Genomic DNA, 23,236 nt, shown 5'->3' with positions numbered 1-23,236 from the left:
TCCGTGGTGGGGAAAGAGGCAGAAGGCCCTGGCCTCCAGCATCCGCCCTCAGCATGCCTCCTCTCAGACTGCCAGTCGGGATGCTGCCCAGGTTGAGAGCAAACCCGCAACAGATAACTGCCCCCGGAAGCAGAAAGAAGAGACTCATTCCCTTTGCACTGCTGCTTGCAGCTCCCATCCCCGGATCTTCAGAGAGGGAGCGTTCATCTCCGCGGTGCCCACAGGGCCCGGCCTCTCCCAAGACTCAGGACAAGGATGACAACCCGAGGATTTCATCCTCAAGGGACCCACTGAGTTCAGAAAGGTGGATGGAAAAAGCGGGTGGTGCGAAGTCAGAGGGGAGGCCCTTCACAAAGCGCCCCGACAGGCGAAGGAGCCGCCCTGCCAAGGAAGGCCGGGCACAATCACGGGGAAGGGGAACAGTCCCTCCCAGACCCGAGCTGCACGGAGAGGAGGGTCAGCGGCGCCTTCACACCCAGGGAGGAAGTCACCTTGGAAGAAGAGGCCGCTGGACTGCACGGCGGCAGTCGGGGCGAGGGCCAGCCACAGCACGGTGTCCGCGCCCTGGGCCTCAGAGCGCAGCCTGGCCCCCAGCCTGGCGTGGAACCCGGGCATCGACAACCGCACACCTGCAGGGGCGGGGGGGGGGGCACGGACAGGGAGGTGAGGACAGCATCCTCAAGCCAGGACGCTGCCCGCGCTTGGCTTCTTCCAATGACAAAATAACAACGATAAAATGGAATGGGACCACGGACTGCCCTCTTTCCACTTCAACACAGCATTCCTCCAGGCTGTCCAGATTTCACACAGCCTTGTCACAAAGCCCCTGAGGTGTCACCCTGTGGCCTGGGAGGGAAGTGCTGCTCACCAGAGCCCCGAGTGTGTTGGGTCCCGTGTCCCCTGGGCCCCGGGCGCCCAGACCAGCCTGTCCCCTGGGAGCAAAATCTCCAGCACCTCCCCACTTTCTATCCTAAGAAAGGAGGGTCACGCTGAAGCTGAGAGGGGATCAGACTCCCGCTTCCTGGGTGAACCATCTCTCGCCAAGGATTCTGACCTCTCTGAGGATCCTGGCTAATGGCTCCTCGGGCTGCACTAGTGTTTCCTGCTTTTTAGGGAGGAGTGTAGTAAGAAGGCGAGGGACTTCTTCATTCCTCTGCCAAAGCTCCTCTAACTCGTCCTCCCCCTGCCCCCCACACCCGGCTACACAGAGGTTCCCCTCCTGGTGTCACCTCCCCAGGGCCCCCGTCCTCACCACGGGAGGCCCAGCCCCGCCGCCCACAGACCTCGGGGAACACACTGTCCCAACAGTGAGCACGCTGGGAAACAAAACTGTTCTCTCGTGAAGCCAAGGAAAGAAAAGGAGGCAGAGAAAACAACATCTGAAAGCTGTAATGAGATCAGAGGATTTCAGAGAAAGAAAGGATCATCTAATCTAAGGCCCTCAGTTCTAATATTAAAAGTAATTTTTTTTTCTTTTCATAGAAACAGTACTTGCTAATTGTGGAAAAATTAGGAAATACTGATGAGCAAAGAGAAGGAATTTGAATCCTCTGTCACAGCACTCGGGGAGGACAAGTGTCCCCGGCCTCAGGCCCTGCCCAGCCCTCCCTCGGGCTTCTGTGTCCCCAGACAGGCCATCTGCACCCGAGAGGCCCAGTCGTTGCCCTGTGACCTGTGGACAATAGAGGGCAAACTGCACCTTGACCCCGATGGTGGATCCAGGGGGTGGGCTTGGAGCACAGATTTTGCAAGCACACAGGTTGACACGAGGACTGTCAGGGTGACGTCCTTGGGAGGATGACAGGCTGGCTGCCCTCCACGGCCTGACGGAGCTACCTGGTCAGGCAGGGCTGGGCATGTCTCCCATCCAGAAGCGACAAGAAGAAGCCACCCCCTCGCAACACCCCTGGCCTGAGTCCCTCCTGGTATGCCTGGCTGAGGACACCCCCTCTGCATGTAAAACAGGAGGCTGCCAGACGTCCTCAGATCCGTGCCCCAGAGGGCGGGTCCGCGCCAGCTCCATGGGATGCTGCGTGGCACCAACATACGCCTTCTTCCACGGGGATATGGGCGTAGCAAAAATAAGACCCTAAGGCAGTACAGTTTGGGGGACTGATACCTTCACTTAATGGTATAGTGCAGTTTTCCTTTCCCATAGACATTTCTCCCCAGCAGTTTTCAGGGCTGAACACATTTCTTGTACAGGTGCTCCATAATTTATTAACTCACTCTCCTAGCACGAGTGCTGTGATGAGGAACCTCATTTTCCACATCTCTCATTATTTCTTAGGATGAATTCCAAGGATGTATATACAAATGTTAAGGCTTCTGCTCAACCGGCTTTCAGAAAGGACGACAGCACGTGTACGAGAGAGCCTGCTTCCCACGACACTGTGGCCGGGCCCAGCCGGCCCATCCTGGCCCCCCCGTGCCTCAGTTTCCCCATCTGGAAATGGGCATGATGCTAGTGCCCACCGCAGTGGGGCTGTGAGGACACACGCGTCAGTATCCAGACACGGCTGTGAGCAGCTCTGGGCTCTCAGGTGTCCTGGGGGTGCTCCTGTGCGCTGTTTTCAGGGGCGGAGGAAAGAGCTACAGAGCCCACGTGATTTACCCGAGGCCACGGAGTTGGGAGGGCCAGATCCCGAGGAGAGCTCTGCTCTCCCTCCCTGCTGCTCCAACGCGCTTCCAGAAAATTCCACTTGTCTCCTTCGTGATTGTTACTGACCTGTGTGCATCACTACTTCTAGGAACCCGGGCGGCGGCGGCGAGGTGGCCTGGCCTATCCCCACGTTCCCAGCGTCTCCCGTTGACTTCCCTCGGTCCCTCTCGCCCCCCTCGGTTCGGTTCGTTCCTCTCCGACACTCAGTGTGCACTGGCTCCGCCCGTCCCGAGGGAGGGGCCCCCAGCCGCACCCCACCCCAGGGCCGCCCCCTCTCTCCGCCAGGCGCGGGGCAGATTAACAGCAGCTCCGCCTGTGAGGACCAGCCTGCCCCTCTCAGTGGAAACGAAGCCGTTCCTAGTCCTCCTGATACTGGTTTTAGGCCAGTCCAGGGCAGAGTCAGTCCTGCGGCCGCCCAAGATACCTTTAGATGAAACGCAGGCGCCGTGGAAATGAAAGACCTACCTGGGGTGTCGACCCAGCCGGGATGCATGCACGAGAAGTGGATAGTCGGGTGCGCTCGGGCCCACTGCTCCGTCAGGACCACCTGCTGCCTCTGCACGGGGTGGGTGGGGGGCGAGGATGAACAAACGGGAGGGGGGCAAGGGGGCCCCTACCCTGCCTCGCCCGCCCCCCATGTCAGATTTCACCTTGCTCTAGAATCGGCTCTCTACCCCACAAGCTCTGGCTACAACCCAGCGCTGCGTCCCGACCCCTCCGTTTGAGACGCAGACCAGTACCGGAAATGAGGGAACGCCAACGCCGCACGCTGCCTGGGGGCTTCCCCCTCCCCTCCCCCTCCGGAAATGACACCCAGAGAGTCCTCTTTCCTAGTTGCTTGTGTTGCGGTGTTCGTTGCTGGGGCCCGCTCACTGTGTACCCTGGCCACCGGCACAGGCCGGCACTGAGCGGGTGTCCGTGGACATGTGAAGGAACTCCTGCCTTGGAGTGTAGGACGCGTACTGGGGATGCTTAGAGAACACAGCTGTTGCAAATTCCCTGAAATATCAAGTACCCCCCACTTAAGCCTCAGCTGCAGGGAGACTACTGCCCAATCCCAGGGCACTTTGATTACGTTTTGCAAAGAGCTCCATCTGGGCCTCATTTACGGAGTGAGTGGTTTGTTCCCATGTTCCCTGGAAAAACTGTCAAGAAGTATGGTTCCTTCAATTGTCAGGATTGAGTCATGAGAAGTAATCCACCAGGAGCTGGCCTGGGGCTCGCTGAGGGAAAGCGGGGCAGAGCCAGGGCGCAGGGGGGGCGGTTTCAGACAGAGGCAGACCACACCAACAGGAGGGACAGCTGGTGGGCACTGGCAGCTTCACAAACGACGAGGGAGCCCACCCAAGTAATGAACTGAGGGGCCAGAACTATAAATGTGGAAGGTATATAGCCGGCTTCTAAAAACAGCTGTGATGAGCTGATGAACGACGGCGTGACTACACTTTTTGTTAAGATCCGGCATGAGATCTGGACCCCTGCCCTTTCCTTTCAGAATTGGATGCACATGCCCTTCAAAGGGAGCCCGGAAACCCAGCGTTGTTCCAGGGGCATCTGTCCAGCCAGTGAGCAGGGGCTGCCCAGGGAGAGAGGAGTGACTTCCTGGGTCCATATTCCCTCTGAGCCGCGCCGGGCAAGGAACCCCTGCTGGGCTCCTGCTGTGGCGGCCACCGGCTCTCACCATGCTCTTTGTGGGTCTAAGAAACCAGGGAAGAGAGGTGGCGGCCTTTGTGGCTCTTCCTAGGGGCTATCTGAAGCCCCCCAGCCCCACCCTGGTCCAGGCAGAGCTGGGCTGGGCCAGGCTCCTGATGGAGAAGAGGGTTCTCTCTGCACTGGGGAACATTCAGGTGCTGCTGGGAATTACTATGGTCCAAATTAACGTGAATCCCAGAATTAGCCTTCCTTGGAAAAGCACCCAGGTGGCAGCCTTGAGAAACTCCCCTCACGTACTTTGTTTTGTGCATAGACCATGGTACCATCGAATGCTGTCCTTTCTGACTGTAGGTCATCGGTATTCAGTTTCTGAACCAACATTCCTCCAGAGGAGACTGTCACCTGCAATAAATATAATAGAGATATGTACAGAAAAGTTCATAATACCCTCCCATCCCTCTTCTCTGTCAAGCAGCGTATTGGTTTCTTGTTGCTACTGCAACAAATGACCACAAACTTAGCGGCTTATAAAGTCGCAGATGAATTCCCCACTGGAAGCTCTGGAATTCAGAAGTCTGAAACGGGTCTTATGGGGCTAAAATCAAGGTGTCAGCAGAGCTGCATTCCTTCTGGCAGTTTCAGGGGGGATCCGTTCCTTCCCTTCTCCAGCTTCTAGAGGCCACTCGCATGTCTTGCTTTGGGGCTGCACCATGCCGACCGCCTCTGCTTCCACTGTCAAGTCTCCCCTGACTCTGGCCCTCTTCTTAGGACCCCTGTGACTACACTGGCCCACCTGGGTAATCCACGATACCCTCCCCATCTCAATACCCTTAACTTAATCACACCTGCAGAGTCCCCTTTGGCCACGTCAAGGTGACATTCACAGGTGCCAGGAACTAGGACCTGGACCTCTCGGATCAGGGGAGGTCATTATTCTGGCCCTCACAGCACAGAGAATGCAGCCTTCCTCCCGACTTCTCTGATTTCCGTCACTGTAACCCATTAGCCTGTCCCCTCCCCATTGAGAGGCAGGTTCTCCAGGAAGTGCACCCACCCACCCACTGCTGACTGCCTTCCCCGGCTGCCCCTGCTCTTCAGAAGCTCCCCTTTCTGAAGGCTTTGCCAACTCCCAGATGACACTGGGGAAGAGCCTACAGTGAGGGCTGGGGCTTCGCACAGCTCTGCCTCCCTTTTGGCAGGGGACTTGTTGGTTGTGTATGGGCAGCAGCCACCCAGCCGCGGCAAGAGGCAGGAGCAGGGAGGGTGGAGGGCCCCTGAGAGCGGGGCGGGGGGGCAGGATGGACAGCCGGCTCCCAGGAAGTCTCTACTGCCAGAGCGAGCATTCTGGAATCCCAGGCCACGCCTACAAGCCCCTCAAGTACGTGTGTCCTGAGGACAAAGCCGCAGGCTGACCCTCACCTTGACCTGGATCCCTCCCCACTTCACTGGCCCCTCCCTAGACCCACCTGGACGCCGTCTGGGTTGGCACACCGCTGCTGGATCTCAGATTATCCAACAGAAGGCCCATGGACCCAGGGGACAGAATTTGGCTCCCCCTATGGACGTGGACAGCATGGCCCCCTCGGGACAGTTGGGGCAACAAACGTAGGACCACTGATTTCCCATCAGGAGCAAAGTCATTTACTTACAAAACATCCCCAAAGTCAACTCACCACTCTGGGGTCGTGTTCTTTCTCCAAGACGGGGATCAGGGCGGTCGTGAGAACATACACACCTGGGGAGGCACAGAGCATTCATGAGGGGTCATGGGGCCATCTGGTGCCGCGGGACCCCTCCTCTCAGGTGGCCGCGGGGTGGTGGTGAGGTAGCACCGTTTACCTGCTTCCTCCGGGTGAGCGGCAAGGGGCTGCCTGAGCTGCGGTCCCCTCCTCTCAGAGGGTTTCTAGTTGGATCGCTGGAACCAGCCCTGAGTTGCTACTACCCACTATCCTGTCCCTTCTCCAGCCTCATGGTTTCCTTTCCCCAGGATTGGAACAAAGATGCCTTAGAACCTCAGGGACTGAGACAATAAAATGTCCTCACCAGAGGAAGGAAAAAAGCAAACTGCACAACAGTCTGTGATCCCACTTGGCAGAGAAAAAAAATGTATATAGACACATATGTTCATTATGTCTAGAGTGTGCACGGAAAAACATGAACAGGAAATGTGAAATGTAGCAACACTGCTTAGGCCCCAAGGGTGGGATTAAGTAAAGCGTTTGCTTCCTTTGCTGGGCATTTCTGTACGGTTTGAATTTGAATATTTCTACAATGAGCATATAACCTTATGGTTATTTCTGCAATCATAAAAACTGTATGTCTAACATTTGTAACGAAATGAGAAAAATATTGTTGAAGTGTATCTGACATGGAGATATTCACAGTACATGGACTGAGACGTTTACAAAACGGCAGGAGGAACAGAATTCCGTTTTTGTGAGGAAAGATGTGTCAAAATGAAGAAAAAGTATCTGCAAGGATGATACTGTGGTGCACTAAAATGTTCAAAATGCTTATCTCTGAGTGGGCAATTATTATTTCTGCGTTCTTATGCTTATCTGTTTGTTTTTTTTTTCCAAACAATGAACATATATTACCTTGTGTTAACGGGTTGGGGGTCGGGGAATTGAAATGAAAGCCCTGGACTCTTTTTGGGCCACTCGTCAGAGTTTCTGCCTGCCGAGCTCTGCCCACCACCTTGAGCCCGGCCCTGCACCCAGGCTCACTGGAGCAGCCTGGTGTCACGGAAAGGGCGCTGGGGGGAGCCGGGAGCCTGGATTTGAGTCCTGGCTGGCACCTACCAGCGGTGTGACCACGGGCAGGTCGACAAAGCATTTCAGCCTTGGTTTCTTTACGTGTGAAAGGGAGGCCATAGCTGGACAGCCCACCTCCTAGGATCACATGGTTTTGTGGTGACACGAAAATGTGCACGTAGACTGGAAAGCTCTCTGTGCACAATGGTTGTTGCCATTTTATTTCATTATTATTACTGTTCCTATTATTATTATCAGCAATGCTGAGTTGTGCCCTTCATGCCACACGGCATCCTTGGTGTCTGCACCCCAACCTGTCGCTGGAGGTGCCAGCCTCGTTAGTGTGCAGGATTTTTAAAGTCTGGCAAACGCTGGGTCTCTGACAGCTGTTGGCAGCCTCCGTGCAGTGGCCTTGAACACTTTCTTTGCATTCACTGCTGGTGACTTTCTCTGTGATTTAATTTGCGAGAAGTAGAAAGGACTTCTGCCAAAAGCTATCAGCCCCATCAGCCTGCCGTGACGGATTGTCATAAACGACTCCTTGGCGTGAAGGAAATGAAAGCTGTAAGCAGGTTCCACACCACAGGCCTGCACCCCTCCTGCAGAGGCTCCGCTGCTTCCCTCCCAGAGGCCCGGGATGGGCCGAGGGCCGCACTCGCTCACCCCACTGGCCAGGCGCTCCTCCTAGACGGATGAGAGCTGGGGTAGCCCCTCTGCGCCTCTCCCCCGACCCAGGAGACCAGTGATGTGTTTTGTTTTCTGCTTCATCCTCTGCGAGAATATACCCTACCGGTATCAATTTAGATGCTGACAGAGTCACCGGCAGGAAGACTAGCTGGGCCATTCATCCCTACCAAATACACTCACCTGTGGGGCACAGCCAGGTGGTAGGTGATTTTTTTTAAACTCCTGGAGAAACTGCAGTTTTTAGCAGCAGACCTTCAGGGCCCTTTCTATCATTAAAAAAAAAAAAAAATCTCCCGCATTCCAAATCCACAAAACGGGCCTCTCCCATCCTGCTCTCTGGGTCCCCCCGCCCCCAGCAGATCTGAGCCATCATGTGCTTCTGTATGCTTTTTGCCTCCTAGGTCCCCAGCTTTATCATTTCAAAGCACATATATCACTCTTCACACACAGCAAGCATTTCTCCTCCCTGAGAAGGAGATGAAGCCTCTCTCTTTCCAGCCACAAGTGATTTATCGTCCTCCAGCCCCCTAGCCAGCTTTCTGAGGCCTTTCCTGTGTACCCTCAGCATCTTTCCAGGCCAGCAAAGAGAGACACAGGAAGAATCTGCTGCGTGCCCAGCACAGCCTCCCTGTCCCTGCTCCGCTCTGCCCGTAACATTCCTTGCCTTGCACAGTCCTTCGAGGCTCCCAGCTATTGCTAGATTGACGTTCCCCGATTTAGGGATCTCTGAATAAAGCCAATAAGATCTTTTAAAAGAATCTGCTAAATTAGTAACAGAAAGATATATAAGTAGTATGTATGTGTATATTTATATATATATATTATTATTATTTTAATTAAAAGAATTGGAATTAAGAGGATCCCAGAGAGGTTCTGTGACTTTTCCAAGTTCCCAGCAAGTCCACGCAGAATGGAAAACATGGCAAATCTCCCTTTTCTTGAGTCCATCAACCACAGAGTCCCAACCGACTCCAGTGCCAAGGGAGCAGGAATGAATCCCGTTGTCTGCAAGTCACTGCTCCTTTAGGATGAACATGGCACCAGGAGCTCCTTGCCCAGCTCACAGATCCTACCACGGGCCTGCTGTTAACACGGGCGCCAATGCCACTCTCCTGCCCCAAAGCCCTTCAACACTCCAGGCGCCCAACCAAATTCAGCAGAAAACTCCTCGACCTGGCGTGGTAGACTTCTTCTGGAGATGTGCCCCATCCCCTCCCCTTAGGGCTGGGCCCTGCATCCTGTAACAACACGTAACCGAGTCATGACCCGGGGCCAGGCACTGTGTTTGAGCCACGCAACCTCGACCCCATGGGCAGAGGAGACTGAGTTAGGGGCGACACCTGAGCCAAGCCGTACCAGTCGAGCCCTCCCCGCAAGAGCATGGGCGCGGGACCCTTGACTCAGCGGCCGCCATATTTGGCCCATGTGCACGGAAAAGCATCCTGCAGAGACAGGAGGGCTGGGATGGAGTCTGTGGACAAGGGTCCCAGAGAAACAGGAAAAGTTCACCCCGCTTCCTCACGCTGTCCTGTCCTGTCCCTGACGCTCCCAAAGCCCAGCTGTGCCTCTGCCGCTAAGTTCTGTGAAGGCTGCCCTTGCCTCCCCCCTAGTAAATCAGTTTTGTTTAGTCGGCTTGAGTGGGTTCCTGTTGCTTGTAACCAGACAATCCCTAAGACACTGGGCTTGGCCTTAGCTAGAAACTCCACCAGCTCACCTGTGCTCACCAGCTAATAGGAACATCCTCGGGAAGGTGCACGCAGCGCGCTGCTGGAAACAGCTACGGTGCCTCCGGGTCATTCCTATCTCAGTACGAACCAGTTTAGTAACTTCCATTCCCCCGAGACTGACTAGCCAAGATCAGGGACATCTGGGGGATTCAGAGCTTTGGTGAGGAGAGGAAAAAAAAAAGAGAACCTATTTTAGTCTGGGCTCCTGGGGGAGGGCAGGTCTGGGTGTAGGGAAGACACCTTCAGCCACAGGATAATGTGCCCAAGCTGAGTTCTGCTCCCAGTAATAAGGAAGATAACTCATTATCATTATGACTCATTAGTATTTTTAATTTACACAATGCCTTCCTTCCAAGGAACTCATTATGTCGATGGAGGTTCATTACGAGAAAGAGATTTGGGAGTGGAATTTATGTTGGACGTAGTCTTCTAAAACACGGCAACAAGGACCTTTATGACATGGGTACATGACTTGAAGCCAATCTCTCTCTATAAGCTCATTAGGAAGGGATGTTACACTGTGTCGAGCCGGGTAACGCTGAAGGAGAGGTGCGGAGTACTCTTAAAGCACGCCTGAAACCACATTTCCATCCGAATAATAAACTCATGGTGCTCCTGAAATCATACCACATCATGGGTATGATATATTTCAGTAGCATTAAAAGTATTGTTTGATGAGAAAAATCTACTGCAATGTTTACATTTAGCATAGGAGAACTGATTGGAGTTTCTATTAAGAAACCTTCACAGCCAGCTTGAAATAAGGCCACTTTGGTTACTAAGCGGGTGTATTCGGGTATATGCTCCTACCAATTGTACTATCTGCCGGAGAAAATGACTGTCCCTCTACCCCTGGCAGGTTACTGGTGTAGATGTTAAAGGAGCAGACAGTTGCGTGATGAATACTATTGGGTACCTCTCACATTGGTACAATAACACAAACATCCCATAGCGAGCCTAGGGGCCTCACACACTGACTTTACAAATTATATAAAGACCATTTCAAAGATCATATTACCTGGGGAAGCTGGGAGCACAGAGTCCCAGAGAAAATGAGGCATTAAGAGGCATTAGAGTCATCAGTTTCTCGTGGGGTATTTACTCTTGGTTTGGGGTCAGACAGCGGTGAGGATGAGTCAGATCTTTCCCTTTGCCCCCAACCTCAACTTCCCCCGCTTCCAGTTCCACTTGCTAAATGCCAGACCCACTGACAAATACTAGGGATACTGTGAGAACTCCCTGACTGCAGGGTGTTCACCAGGCATTAACAGGTTATTATGTAATGAACCTACACCCACAGTGAGGTCAGTGCTGTGCAGAAGAGACTGCTCTGAGCACATGGGGTAGGGTGGCGGTGGCATCAGGGCCAAGTTAGCAGTGAGGTGACACCTGAGCTAAGATTTAGAGGCGAAAGAGGCAGGACTAAGCTGCAGGGTGCTAGGAGAGGGTAGGGATGGGAGGAGGGTGTCCAGGCGTGGAGCACAGTCTGTGCAAAGAGCCTGGGGGTGGGAGGGCTCACTCAAGGGTGGCTGAAGCTGTGAGCAGCTGGACAGCATTGTTTAAATGTGGGAATGAACACCTGTGAGCTCTACCTGTGAGGTGGGAAGGGTCCACCTGAGAGGAGAGGGGGGAGCTCTGGCACCTGTCTTGGGCTCCAGGTAACCCACAAAAGTGAATATGCTATCACTTCCTTGTCCTCCCCAGGCCATCCGAGGTCTGTACCTAGGGTGCTACTGCTCAACCAGTGTTTCTGGTGGAAGATGACTGCATCACTCCCTGCTGTCACATCCGAGAGGGAGGCTGTTGGTACTACACCTGGGGCACAAGGAAAGAGCCTGCTTTACAGCAGGGAGAGAATGGGCTTATTAAAAGCATGAAGGTGCTTAATCGGGATTTTGTTTTTAAAATTCCCCAAATGGGTGTGTGGTAGAACTGCTGTGAGTAGCTCTCCTTTAAAAACACCCGTGGAATCCCAGCCAGATCAACCGATAAGGTCCTGGGCCCCCGGGCCAGGATGGGGTCGGGCACCTCAGTGGCTTCCTGAATTGGGGCCAGTGCTCCTCGGCTGGGAGAACAGGAGGCGTGGTCCCCACGGGGCCCCGAAAGAGCTCGCCCCCGCCGGCCCGGGCACTGCAGTGGCTCAGACCCCACCCCGGAGTGGCGGGCAGGCAGGTGGGGAGGCCCATCGTGGCCCAAGGGCTCAGCTCTGGAAGGTGTTTCTGCCTCATCCAAAGCAGCCTCAATGGCTGGCAGAAAACCAAAGCCAAGGGGCAGAAGATCTCTGACTTTTGGGTTTATCCATTCTGTCCTTAGGAGGGCGGCACAGCCACCGCCCCCCACCGCAGTGCAGTTTTAGACCAAGAGCCTCACCCAGGGCTCCAAAGCCGTTCTGGGGGCCGAGGGGTCCTACCTTGTAGCTTCAGGAGCTCCAGACCCCACCAGTCTCCCCTGATGCCTGAAGTCTAGCCTCCTCACCCCCAATCTATCAGTCCTCTGGGTGAAAATGTCTCAAGAATGAGAGGAGTGATGAGCTAGGGCTTGCCCTAGAAGATAGTAAAATGTATGTGAATAATGAGAATAGTGCAGTCGTGACAATAATCACTAGATCGGTGGAACGGACTGGAGCTTGGAAAGAGAAGCAACTTAGTGAGAATTTGGTACACGAGAGAGAGAAAGGAAAGATTATGCAATATGTAAGCAGAGCTGTGACACTGTTTATTAAAAAGCGTGAGAGGAAAGAGAGAAAGAAAGAGGAGAAAAGGGTCCTTACCGACCTAATACCCAAATAACTTCCAGTGGACGAAAACGCTAAATAAGAGAAAATGTTGTAAGAAAATAAGGGAAAAAAACAAGTATTTAGAGTAACCCGGATTTTTTTAAACCATAAAAACGAATAAATCAGTCTTAATAATAGATATACAGGCTGACTACACAGAAAATTTAAACTTCTGTGTGACCAACCAAAGCACCAAAAACAGAATTAAAAAGTAATTTGCTAAACTGGGGCAGAGGAGGTGTCAGGGAGGAACGCACTTGTGATAAATGTGCCAAAGATGGCTTATAAACCAACAGTTTAAAAGACGATGATCACAATTGAAAAATGGGCAAAGGACATGAACAGGCAACTCTGCAAAGAAATACAAATGGCCAATAAATACGCACCATCGCCAAGTTCAATATCACTAGTAACCAAAGCAACGCAAAGAAAAGTAAGAGGCCAGGTTTCATCTATCACTTTTGCAAAGGTGGGTGGGACCCAGAGCTTGTTGGGATAGGGAGAGATAAGCACTAAGAATGCTGGTGGGAATACAAATTGCTCCAATTTTTCTGGCGGGCAATTTGGTTAATGTATCATGTATTTGGCAATTTGGTCAAAGGTCTCAAAAATGGTCACAAACTAGGCGTCTGTAATTTCACTCCTAGGAATCCATCCTAAGGCAATAAGCAAAGATCCACACAAAAATGTATGAACAGAGGTACTCATGGTGGAATCATTTTCAATAGTGAGAAGTTGGAAACAAGCTAAATATCCCACAATAGGGGCTAAACATACTAAACTACGGCACATTCATACAACAGAATATATTCTAAAGAGAAGGAACATTTTACAGGATGTTTAATGACACGAGAAAACATTTATAACATAATGCTACCTGGAAAAACACAAGACTCAGAATGGTATACACACTGTGGCCCCTCCTCGGAGTAGGGGACACACATAGAAAAAGGCTGGAAAAAACAGACCCATGTTAATGGTGGTTTTATCTTAATGATGGAATTACGGGAGAGTCTTGGCTTCTCTTGGATACTTTTATTTCCCTATTTTCCAAAAGAAGACACATTTGTCTTATGATTAGAAAAAAGCGATCCTGAATAAACACCACCTCCCTACCCTGCCCCCCACACAAAGTCCTAAGACGGTACCTGCTAAGATGAGCACAGATCCTTGGTTACTGAGCTGTGAGCTGGGACCCAGAAAGGAGTGTAGCCCAAGGGAATGAGAGAGGGGAGACGAAATGTTTGGAGGGAAGGAACAGAGGAGGCGTGAGGAAGGGAACTGGGAATGGTGCAGAATGCGGGATGCTGCTGAAGCCATACTGGTTTTGCTGGGGACCTGATAATACTCCAGCATCCATTCGTTCCGTCGTTTGAAGAGATCAGAGGGGCTTGGGCATCTTGGGGCCAGATTTCAAAACAGGAGAAGGACACCTAAGGGAGCCCTCTGATGTAGCTGGACAGCAGCCCTCTCTCCCTCTCCCTCCTCCTGCATCTTCCTCTCTCCCTGCATCTCAGGGGCTTCTCAGGGGAGAGGTGGTGCAGAGAAAATTCTAGGACAACGATGGGGTCACTGAGGAACGATGGGAAGGCCAATGAGACACTGAGGCTGGCTCATCACCTTTTCTTTTGTGACTACTGCCTGCTTCCCAATTTTACCCAGAACCAGGTGGGCTCACAGAAATCAGGAACTCTGGCTCCGGTCAAGGGTTCCTCATGGGGTCACCTTCCCTCACCCCAAGACTCTCCTGGACAGTAAGACTGCCATCTCTCCGTCCACGGCCTTTGCGCATTCCACTATCCTCGGAATAGTGGAAGGACTTTCTCCGGCCTCTGCACAGCACAGCATGGAAGGTGCCTCTGCGTTTACTCCTCACCAACTGATGCCTTTTAGCACCTACTATTATCAGGCGTGAGCAGGGTGACCTGTGCTCTAGGCTGGAGGGAAGACAGTGCCCCTTCTGGGAGCACACTGATTCAAGGAGGGCACCTCAAGTCAATCATAGCAAAAAGTCTGCTTCTTACCAAGAAACAGACTCACTGTGCGGAGAGCTATGATACTTTCCTATCTTTTTGCTTTTTCTTATATATTTTTACACCCAGTAAAATTCGGGGGGGGGGGGCGGGGGTGTGTGCAGCTCTATGAGCTCTTGCAAATGCATACAGTTGGGTAACTCTATGCATTAGATTGTGCTGTGATTCACAACCATTCCGTCACCCCAAATATTCCCTCACAGTCACCTACTACCTTTGTGGTCACACCCTCCTCCCACCCCTAACCACCAGCAACCACCGATCTGTTCTCAGTCCCCACAGCTTTGCCTTTTCCAGAACATCATATAAACAGAATCATACAATGTATCCTTTTGAGTCTGGCTTGACTTTCGCCAATGCATTTAAGATTCAGCCACATTGCTGCAAACATCAATGTTTTGTTCCTTTTTATTGCTGAATAGCATCCCATTGTATGGAAGCACCACAGTTTATTCACCAGTTGAAGGACATCTGGGTTGTTTCCAGTTTGGGGTGATTATGAATAAAAATAAAGCAACTATAAACATTTGTGTACACATTTTTGCGTGAACACGTTATTTCTCTTGGGTAAATAACTTACAACTCCTTCTTTAACCCTCACCTCCAGCCTATAAAGGTATCATGATCTCCATTTTACAGAATGGGAATGTGAGGCTTGAGGAGGTTTAAGCACTTTGCACACAGTCACGTAGCTGGAGGAACTGGATTACCCACCCAGTAGGTCAGCTCAAAACGGACTGAGCTCCTCGCAAGGGCCAGGCAGTGCGTGCACTCAGTGATTCATGCTCTGTGCCAGAAACCACCTATCAAAGGGTGACTTCTACGGTGCTAAGATAGGGTCACAGAGGGTGCTCTGGGAGCCCAGAGGAGGAGAAGCGCTGGCCAAGCTCCAGGCTGGTGTGCTCCCAGCGAGTCACGGAGGAGAAGTGAAAGTGAACCAGGAAGGGGACGTTCCAGGCACCGGAGCCACAGGAACAAAAGCATGGAGGTATCCTGCTGGTGACAGGTTCCAAAACTAATGGGCGGACTGGCAGAGGATCCACGTTGGGAAACCATGGAAGTATGTCTGGACAGGTGGGGGAGGTACCATAACAAAGGACTTCAGTTCCAGGTGAAGGGATTTGGATGTTATTAGCTGACATTTCTACAGTGCTTACTAGCCCCAGGTACTGTGTCTTTCTGGGAATCCTGAAGGCTTGGGAGCTGGAAGGTTTTAGGAGCCAAATGGCACATAGGTGAAGCTCCGAGTAAGGCTTATTGACACATGAGAATGCCTGGCACCAAACACCTTTAGTGCCTGAGGGCCCATTTCACCTTGGAAGTACTGTTCTCTGCTTTCCTGGGGTTTGGACCCCAGCTCCCTTCATGGACGGAAAGAGAACTTAACCATGTGGTTACTGACGTCGTTTATGTGTCTGACTCCCCCACTGGACCGGGAGTCCATATAATTTCTGAATCCTCATCGCTGACCACAGGGTCCAGCTTACAGTGTGTGCTCTTCAAATGTTTATTGAACAAACAGGATATTTTGCTCATTAAATATTTGGGGTTAATAGTTACCACATCAAACTCAGATGACCCATTTCCAAAGACTTAGAATGTAATAAAATAGACCCTTGTCGTAGATTACTGTTTGACAATGTTCACCCTCTCTTCCCCAGTTACCTGGGAGGAGTATGTTTCCCTGACTCTTGATTTTGGGCTCTGTGAAATGACTTGCATTGGTCAGCTGGACGTTAGCAGATCTGAAGCAAGCAGGGGCTTGCAATGTGCTTGCACACTTGGGCTTCTGCTATTGCCACTGGAACATACTCTGCCAGCCTAATGGTCCAAGGAGGATGCAAGAATTTGGAACATAATGCAGACCCAACTTGCTGCTTAGAGATACCCTACTGAGCTCAGCTGACGTTAGCCCACCCAGCAGACCTGCCTAAGAGTCAACAAGAAATACATGCTTATTTATTGTATGCCTAAGAGATTTGGGGGTTGTTTGTTATGTAGCAAGAGCTGACAGATACAAGCCTATAACAAAAATGGACCAAATATAATTTTGTTGTCCTTTATTTAGGAAGGTGAGTCACTCAGACTCTGATTTCAAACTACTTCTGGTCCTGTTTCCTTGTTTATGAAATCTATAAAGTTGTTATGAGAACTGAACGAGACAGTCCAAGAAAAACACTTAGTGGAGCCCCTGGCACATGGGAAGTGTTCAGTGTGTGCCATTATTATTACTATTATTATCCTCACTATTATTAAGCTGTTTCTGGCCCCTGGGTCCCTGCTTTAAACAGCAGTTACCATTGGGTGTGGAGCTATGCCGGTGAGCCGGAAGCTCCTAATTACAGAATGTGAAGGTGCAGAACGTGTGCCTTGATGTAGGCGCGTCCTTCCAAGATGGCCTCAACTGAACTCTCCCACCCTCTGCCAAAGATCTAAGGCACCACTGCCTGTTTATTACAGTCAATTAACTGATGACACAGCTGTCTCGGAGGAGGTGGATGGCATCCTTGTCTCGTGTGCCGGGGGTGAGAGGGGCTGAGAGGCGGGTGAGAGCTGTGATGGGCTGGTGCTCGGGCTGTGGCCAGCTGCCAGCACAGCACTCCGCGAAGCACTGCCCCCACCCACCCCCCCCACATCCGTCTTCACTCCTCACGGGCTCTGAATGCCACTGAACGCCAACAGGCAAAACGGATATGGTTTGAGAAGACCCGAAACACAGGGGCAAGTACAGCGACCAAACAGCATCTGTCTCATGAGATCACTTCACCTCCACGCTTCGTCTCCCCACAAGTCTACCCTGGGGCGGCTCATTTTCGTCCCTAGGAGAGTAAACTATGAAAATCTCTCCATGCCCCACCCATCCCCGCAAAAGGAGAGGGAGAATGATTTCCAACCTTTATCTGATTCACAGATTGTGATGTCTTCACAAAGAGCCACATGCAGCCATGGGCTCTGACAGTATTTCACTAATCCACCACCTCCCGAACTCTTAGGATCTGGTGATAAATTCTGCAAATCCTACTGTGTCCTGTCCTCAGAGTATCAGGAATCTACTGATGTTTGGCTGGGGATTGGAAGTATTTCTAGAGGCCAAACGGACTCTTAGAACATAGCAAACAACCTAACCTGTGTTACATAATCAGGCCATGAAAACATGTTTCACATTAGAAAGGCAGCCAGCAGTTTCCTAGGACTCAGACAGAGGTATGGGCTGTTTGCTTGGCTCTGCACCTGCTTCAGCATGACAGTATTTGAACCTCTCTGTATCTCCTCATCTGTACAGCAGAAGCATGTCAAGCTGCCCTCTCTGTCACCGACTCGCTCCTGTGTATGTTGGACTACGTCTTCCCCTCTGGAGAGGAGGAATAAATATTAAGCATGAGAATTACTATGCTTCTCAGAGAGGTTGGCAAGATCAATAAAATGTTTCTAACACAGGTAGGAAATGAAAATGAAGAGATATCAAGGTCCTTAGAAGCAGACCGGATCCAAAACAAAAGTACAACATAATCAGCTGTATAATCAAACAGCCAAAAGCAAAACCAAACAATAATAAATAATAAAATAAAATTTTTAAAAAAGGGAATTCCCTGGTCGTCCAGTGGTTAGGACTCTGCGCTTTCACCGCGGTGGCCTGGGTTCAGTCCCTGGTGGGGGTACTTAGCTCCAGCAAGTCTTGCAGTGTGGCCAAAAAAAAAAAAAAAAAAAAAAAGGCAGTTCCCTGAGAGTCTATCAGATGTGCCCCACATTCTCAATCAAGGCAGATTCCCAGGAGGCCCTCTAAGCAGTGTCCCCAGCCCTGGGCCATGCTTCTCCTGGCACGGCTGGTCACTCCCCTCCCAGCCTCCCTTTAGCACTTATCTCACGATAACGCAGGGATGGGTCTGAGGGAGGAGATGCTGGGGGCTGGTAGAACTCATCTTGGTTATGAACATGGGCTCTGGAGGCAGACAGACTTGGGTTCAAATTCTGGCTCCTCCACTTGACCTTGGGCAAGTTATGCAAGCTCTCTCAGTCTAGTGTTTTCATCTGTAATGTACAGGCAGGAATACTTCCATCATAGGGTGATCACGTGGGTTCAGTGCCATATATACGTACGCCACCCACGAGTGCCCAGCATGCAGCGCACACCCAGTAGAATTTAGCTGGGTGGTGGATGGGCAGGTGGGGAAGCAGCAGAGCAGGCTTCATCCTGTGCAACCCCACAGGGCCCTGCACTTTTTGAATACAGGGGCCCCCTATTTTTGTTTGGCACTGGGCCCCGCAAATCACAAAGCTGGTCCTGGAGAGCAGCCACCTGGGAGGCCAGCTGCTAGGACCCTAGGAGTCCTCGCCATCCAGGAGAGTTAGAAGGCAAACCCCAGCATGACCCCACATGTGCGTACTTTTGGTACTTTGGGCAAGGATACCACATTTGGAACAAAGCGAACGTTGGGAATATTTTGTACTAAACCTGCAGCGTTTCATAGCAAGCTCCCAGGGATTTGTTTAAGAAGAAATAAATGCAACCTCAGTGCCAGGGAGAAAGGTTCTTCCCCACTCCAGATGCTCTCTTTCTCCCGGAGGGAGAACAATGAACATCCTCCCTCAGCCCCTTCCTCTCTCCATTGCGAGGACGGGGACCACTTAAAAACTGGAGTAAACTTAGGGGCAGTAATCTGGGCTTGCTGAGCTCTGCTCCCCACGTCTTCCTCTTCCTGGGAGGGGTTGGTGGTGTCTGTCTGAGGCCAGCCAGATGCAACAAAGCAAGTGAGGCTGGCTAACTCTGGGGTTTAGCATTAAGGAAGCCACTTGGCTCTCACGTGAGCCATGCCCTTCAACCAGCCTTATCTGTAACAAGAGTGATTTGGGGCTTTCATCCACTGTCTTAATCCTCAAATTGTTCAGTTCTTGGCTGGGAAGAGGATTACTATTTAATGGACACCTTCAACGACAAACACAGGAACCCCCGCCATTCATCTTGTGACTTAGGATGAATTAAAATGCCTTATTAAGGGGCTTCCCTGGTGGCGCAGTGGTTGAGGGTCCGCCTGCCAATGCAGGGGACACGGGTTCGTGCCCCGGTCCGGGAGGATCCCACATGCCGCGGAGCGGCTGGGCCTGTGAGCCATGGCCGCTGAGCCTGCGTGTCCGGAGCCTGTGCTCCGCAGCGGGAGAGGCCACAACAGTGAGAGGCCCGCGTACCGCAAAAAATAAGTAAATTAAATAAATAAATAAATAAATAAAAACTAAAATGCCTTATTAAAAGCTTCACTTCCTATGAGGAAATGGTATAGTCACTGGGGAGAATCTTAGATTCACTGCATCTCCGAGTTGAAAGGCACCGAAATAGTCTACGGTTGGTCCCTGACTTACGATGGTTTGAATTACGATTTTTTGACTCATGACGGTGTGAAAGCGATACACATTAGGTAGAAATCGCACTTCAAATTTTGGATTTGGAACCTTTCCCGGGGTGGTGATATGGGGTATGATGCTCCCTCGGGATGCAGGGCAGCGAGCCGCAGCTTCCAGTCAGCCAGGTGATCACAATAGTGAACAACCCTCACACTCACAGCCATTCTAGAGCCAGACAACCATTCTGTTTTTCACTTTCAGTATAGTATTCAATAAATTACATGACATATTCAATACTTCATTATAAATTAGGCTTTGTGTTAGATGATTTTGTCCAACTGTAGGCTAATGTAAGTGTTCTGAGCATTTACTATATGATCAACTTATGATGGGTTGACTGGGACCTAACCCCAATATAAGCTGAGGAAGATCTGTACTCCAGACCCCTTGGTTTGAGATGGAGAAAATCCAAAGAGGTTAAAATCCTGGTACCTTGGTTTTCAAACTTGAGTGTGCCTCAGAATCATCTGGAGGGCTTGTTAAAACACAGATTTCTCAGCCCCACCCTAGTTTTGGATTTAGTAGAGCTGGGGGTGAAGCCCAAGAATGTGCGTTTCTACCCAGCTGCCCGGTGATGTTGATGCTGCTGGCCCAGGAACCCTACTTGGAGAATCACTGGCCTGGCACAAAATGAGTCAGCCTGTTATTACAGAGCAGGAACCGGAACCCAGGGGTCCTGCATTCCAGGTGAGTGCCCTTCTTGGCCCATCTTCTGGTCTCATGGTTGCACCTTCCTCAGCCCTGGCTGGAAGCTCCCTTGGCTACAGTTTTCATGTTTGCACTTTCTACCTAAGATGACCTTGCCCTTCTCACCAAAGTCATGTCTATAATGAGCCTTGAGCTTCCTAGAAAAAAAAACTTTAACAATGCTAAGTATTCCTGGCACTAACACGTATTATGTAAAACATGAAAAGAGTGTTTTATGAAGAAATAATAATGCAGTGAAGGATAAATTTAAAGTAAATGCAATCACGCCAAGGACCAAGAACCCAAAAAGTAGATCAATGTTTTTCTGATCCTTCTACAGTATCATTTATGTTTACATTTATTTTGCTAAAAGCAAAAAGAAAACTGCTTACACTTACCCAGAGTGTTGGTAGCAAAGTTTTTTTCAAGTCCATCTTCCGTGAGCTCTCTCTTATTGACCATGCAACCTGCATTATTGATCTAGAAAGTACAGTTCCCATTTCAAAATAAAGGAAAATAGGGCCAAAGGACCTGTTCCCAAACCCCACAGTTCCACCACCACCACTGGTCCCAAATTCATGTGACAACAGTTCTGCTCAACTGTCCCTTCACTCCAAACCCCGTCCTGGAAAATGCCATTTGCGCAGCAGCCTCAGCCTCGGGACTGTGCAGAGACCTCCGGCGACCAGGGCCTGGCCCGGCAACCTAATTCATGATAAAGTGCCCCAGGAATTCATCTAGACCAGCGCTGTCCAATAGAAATATATAATTTTAAGTTTTCTAGAAAGTGACCATATTAAAAAGGTAAAAAGAAACAGGTAAAATTGATTTTAATATTTTATTTAACTCAATATATCCAAAAGAGTATCATTTCAAAATGTAATCAATATAAAAATGTTAGTTTACTCTTTTTTTTTTTTTTTTTTTTTTTTTGCGGTACGTGGGCCTCTCACTGTTGTGGCCTCTCTCGCTGCGGAGCACAGGCTCCGGACGCGCAGGCTCAGCGGCCATGGCTCACGGGCCCAGCCGCTCCGCGGCATGTGGGATCCTCCCGGACCGGGGCACGAACCCGCGTCCCCTGCCTCGGCAGGCGGACCCTCAACCACTGCGCCACCAGGGAAGCTCTGTTTACTCTATTTTTCACACTAAGTCTTCAACATCGGCAGATTTGTACACTGGTGGCACATCTCAATTTGGACTAGCTACATTTCAAATGCTCCGTAGCCATATTGGACAGCGCAAGAGTAGACCTGAGCCTGAGTGAACATTTCGGAGCACATTAGAAACTATTTGGGTAGAAACGCAGCTCAGCTCAGAGTATATGCGAGGAGGAGAAGGACACCAGCCCACCTGAGTCCTCTAGCTCTCTCTGGAGAGCAACTGACTGTGTTACTAAAAGATGTGCTTGTCTGCAGCAAGCGTTCTTTTGGACTAAGCTTTTTATTTAATTTCCCCCTGAGCCTCTTATTTTAATGTAGCAATCCCCAAATCTACAGAGTTCAGGAATACCAGTATACAAATCATCATTTTATGAAAAAAATGGAACCTCCCCATCCCCCCACAGACCCAGTGGATGGTCCCTTCCTTTCCCCACAAATCCAACCAATAGGGTTAGATTGACTCCAATGAGTGAACCTGATAACTGAACAGGCCTCCCCATAAAAGATTCTCATTAAGGTGTCACCATAAAGATCCACAAACATACACACCACTCTACAACCACACAGGCAAGAAAGGCACATGCATGACATTTATCCCCTACTTATGTTTACAAAGCTCACCAGGACATTGAGGGTATGTTCCTGCTTGAAATTCTCAACAAATTTCCAGACTGTCTTGGGATCAGATAAGTCCACAATGTGCAGAAAGATGTTCTAAACCAGAAAACAAAAAAAAATTGTAAAGCCTTAAAAAAAAAAAAAAAGATAACATGTATTCTTTTCATTAAAAATGGTTTTTTAAAAAAATGGTTTTAAAAATCAAATCGTTTGGAATGATACAAAATGGAAAGTCTCACTCTTCAGAAGTACACCATTGTTCACAGTTTCTTGCAAATCATCCAGAAATATTTTAAGTACATACAATATTTATAAATGTATTTTTCAGGCATTATATATTATACAATTTAAGTATTATGTGTGTGTGTGTGCCCCTTTTCCATATAGATAGAATCAGACTATACATTGTTCTATATCCTTCTTTTTCACTTAACAATATGTTTTAGAGATTTTTTTCTTATATATAAATCTACCTTATTTCTTTTTTTTTTTTAACCAGGTTGTTTTCTTATTGTTGAGTTTCTTTTTTTAAACATCTTTATTGGAGTATAATTGCTTCACAATGGTGTGTTGGTTTCTGCTTTATAACAAAGTTATACATATACATATATCCCCACATCTCTTCCCTCTTGCATCTCCCTCCCACCCTCCCTATCCCACCCCTCTGGGTGGTCACAAAGCACGGAGCTCATCTCCCTGTGCTATGCGGCTGCTTCCCACTAGCTATCTATTTTACATTTGGTAGTGTATATATGTCCATGCCACTCTCTCACTTTGTCCCAGCTTTCCCTTCCCCCTCCCCCTTTCCTCAAGTTCATTCTCTAGTAGGTCTGTGTCTTTATTCCCACTTTGCCCCTAGGTTCTTCATGACCATTTTTTTTGTTTGTTTTTTAGATTCCATATATATATGTTAGCATACGGTATTTGTCTTTCTCTTTCTGACTTATTTCACTCTGTATGACAGACTCTAGGTCCATCCACCTCACTACAAATAACTCAATTTCGTTTCTTTTTATGGCTGAGTAATATTCCATTGTATATATGTGCCACATCTTCTTTATCCATTCATCTGTCAATGGACAC

General features: G+C 50.0%; 1 protein-coding gene across 3 annotated transcripts in view; it reads right to left on the bottom strand.

Annotated features, from left to right (window-relative positions):
• Positions 1–23,236, bottom strand: part of DHRS12 (dehydrogenase/reductase 12) — a 37,471-nt gene that overhangs the window by 1,615 nt on the left and 12,620 nt on the right. For all 3 annotated transcript variants that reach the window (XM_082859508.1, XM_082859509.1, XM_082859510.1), the window contains exons 4-9: positions 22,157–22,249; positions 20,774–20,855; positions 5,989–6,050; positions 4,613–4,717; positions 3,128–3,218; positions 492–629 (exon numbers count right to left, since the gene is read on the bottom strand). In XM_082859508.1, coding sequence (XP_082715634.1) covers positions 492–629; positions 3,128–3,218; positions 4,613–4,717; positions 5,989–6,050; positions 20,774–20,855; positions 22,157–22,249 — 571 coding nt within the window. The remainder of the gene's footprint in view (positions 1–491; positions 630–3,127; positions 3,219–4,612; positions 4,718–5,988; positions 6,051–20,773; positions 20,856–22,156; positions 22,250–23,236) is intronic.

Source organism: Leucopleurus acutus (assembly GCF_964270905.1).
Source record: "Leucopleurus acutus genome assembly, chromosome: 18".
Taxonomy (NCBI): domain Eukaryota; kingdom Metazoa; phylum Chordata; class Mammalia; order Artiodactyla; family Delphinidae; genus Leucopleurus; species Leucopleurus acutus.
The sequence above is the reverse complement of the archived record's forward strand: the minus strand, read 5'-3'. Positions and strand labels throughout refer to the sequence as shown.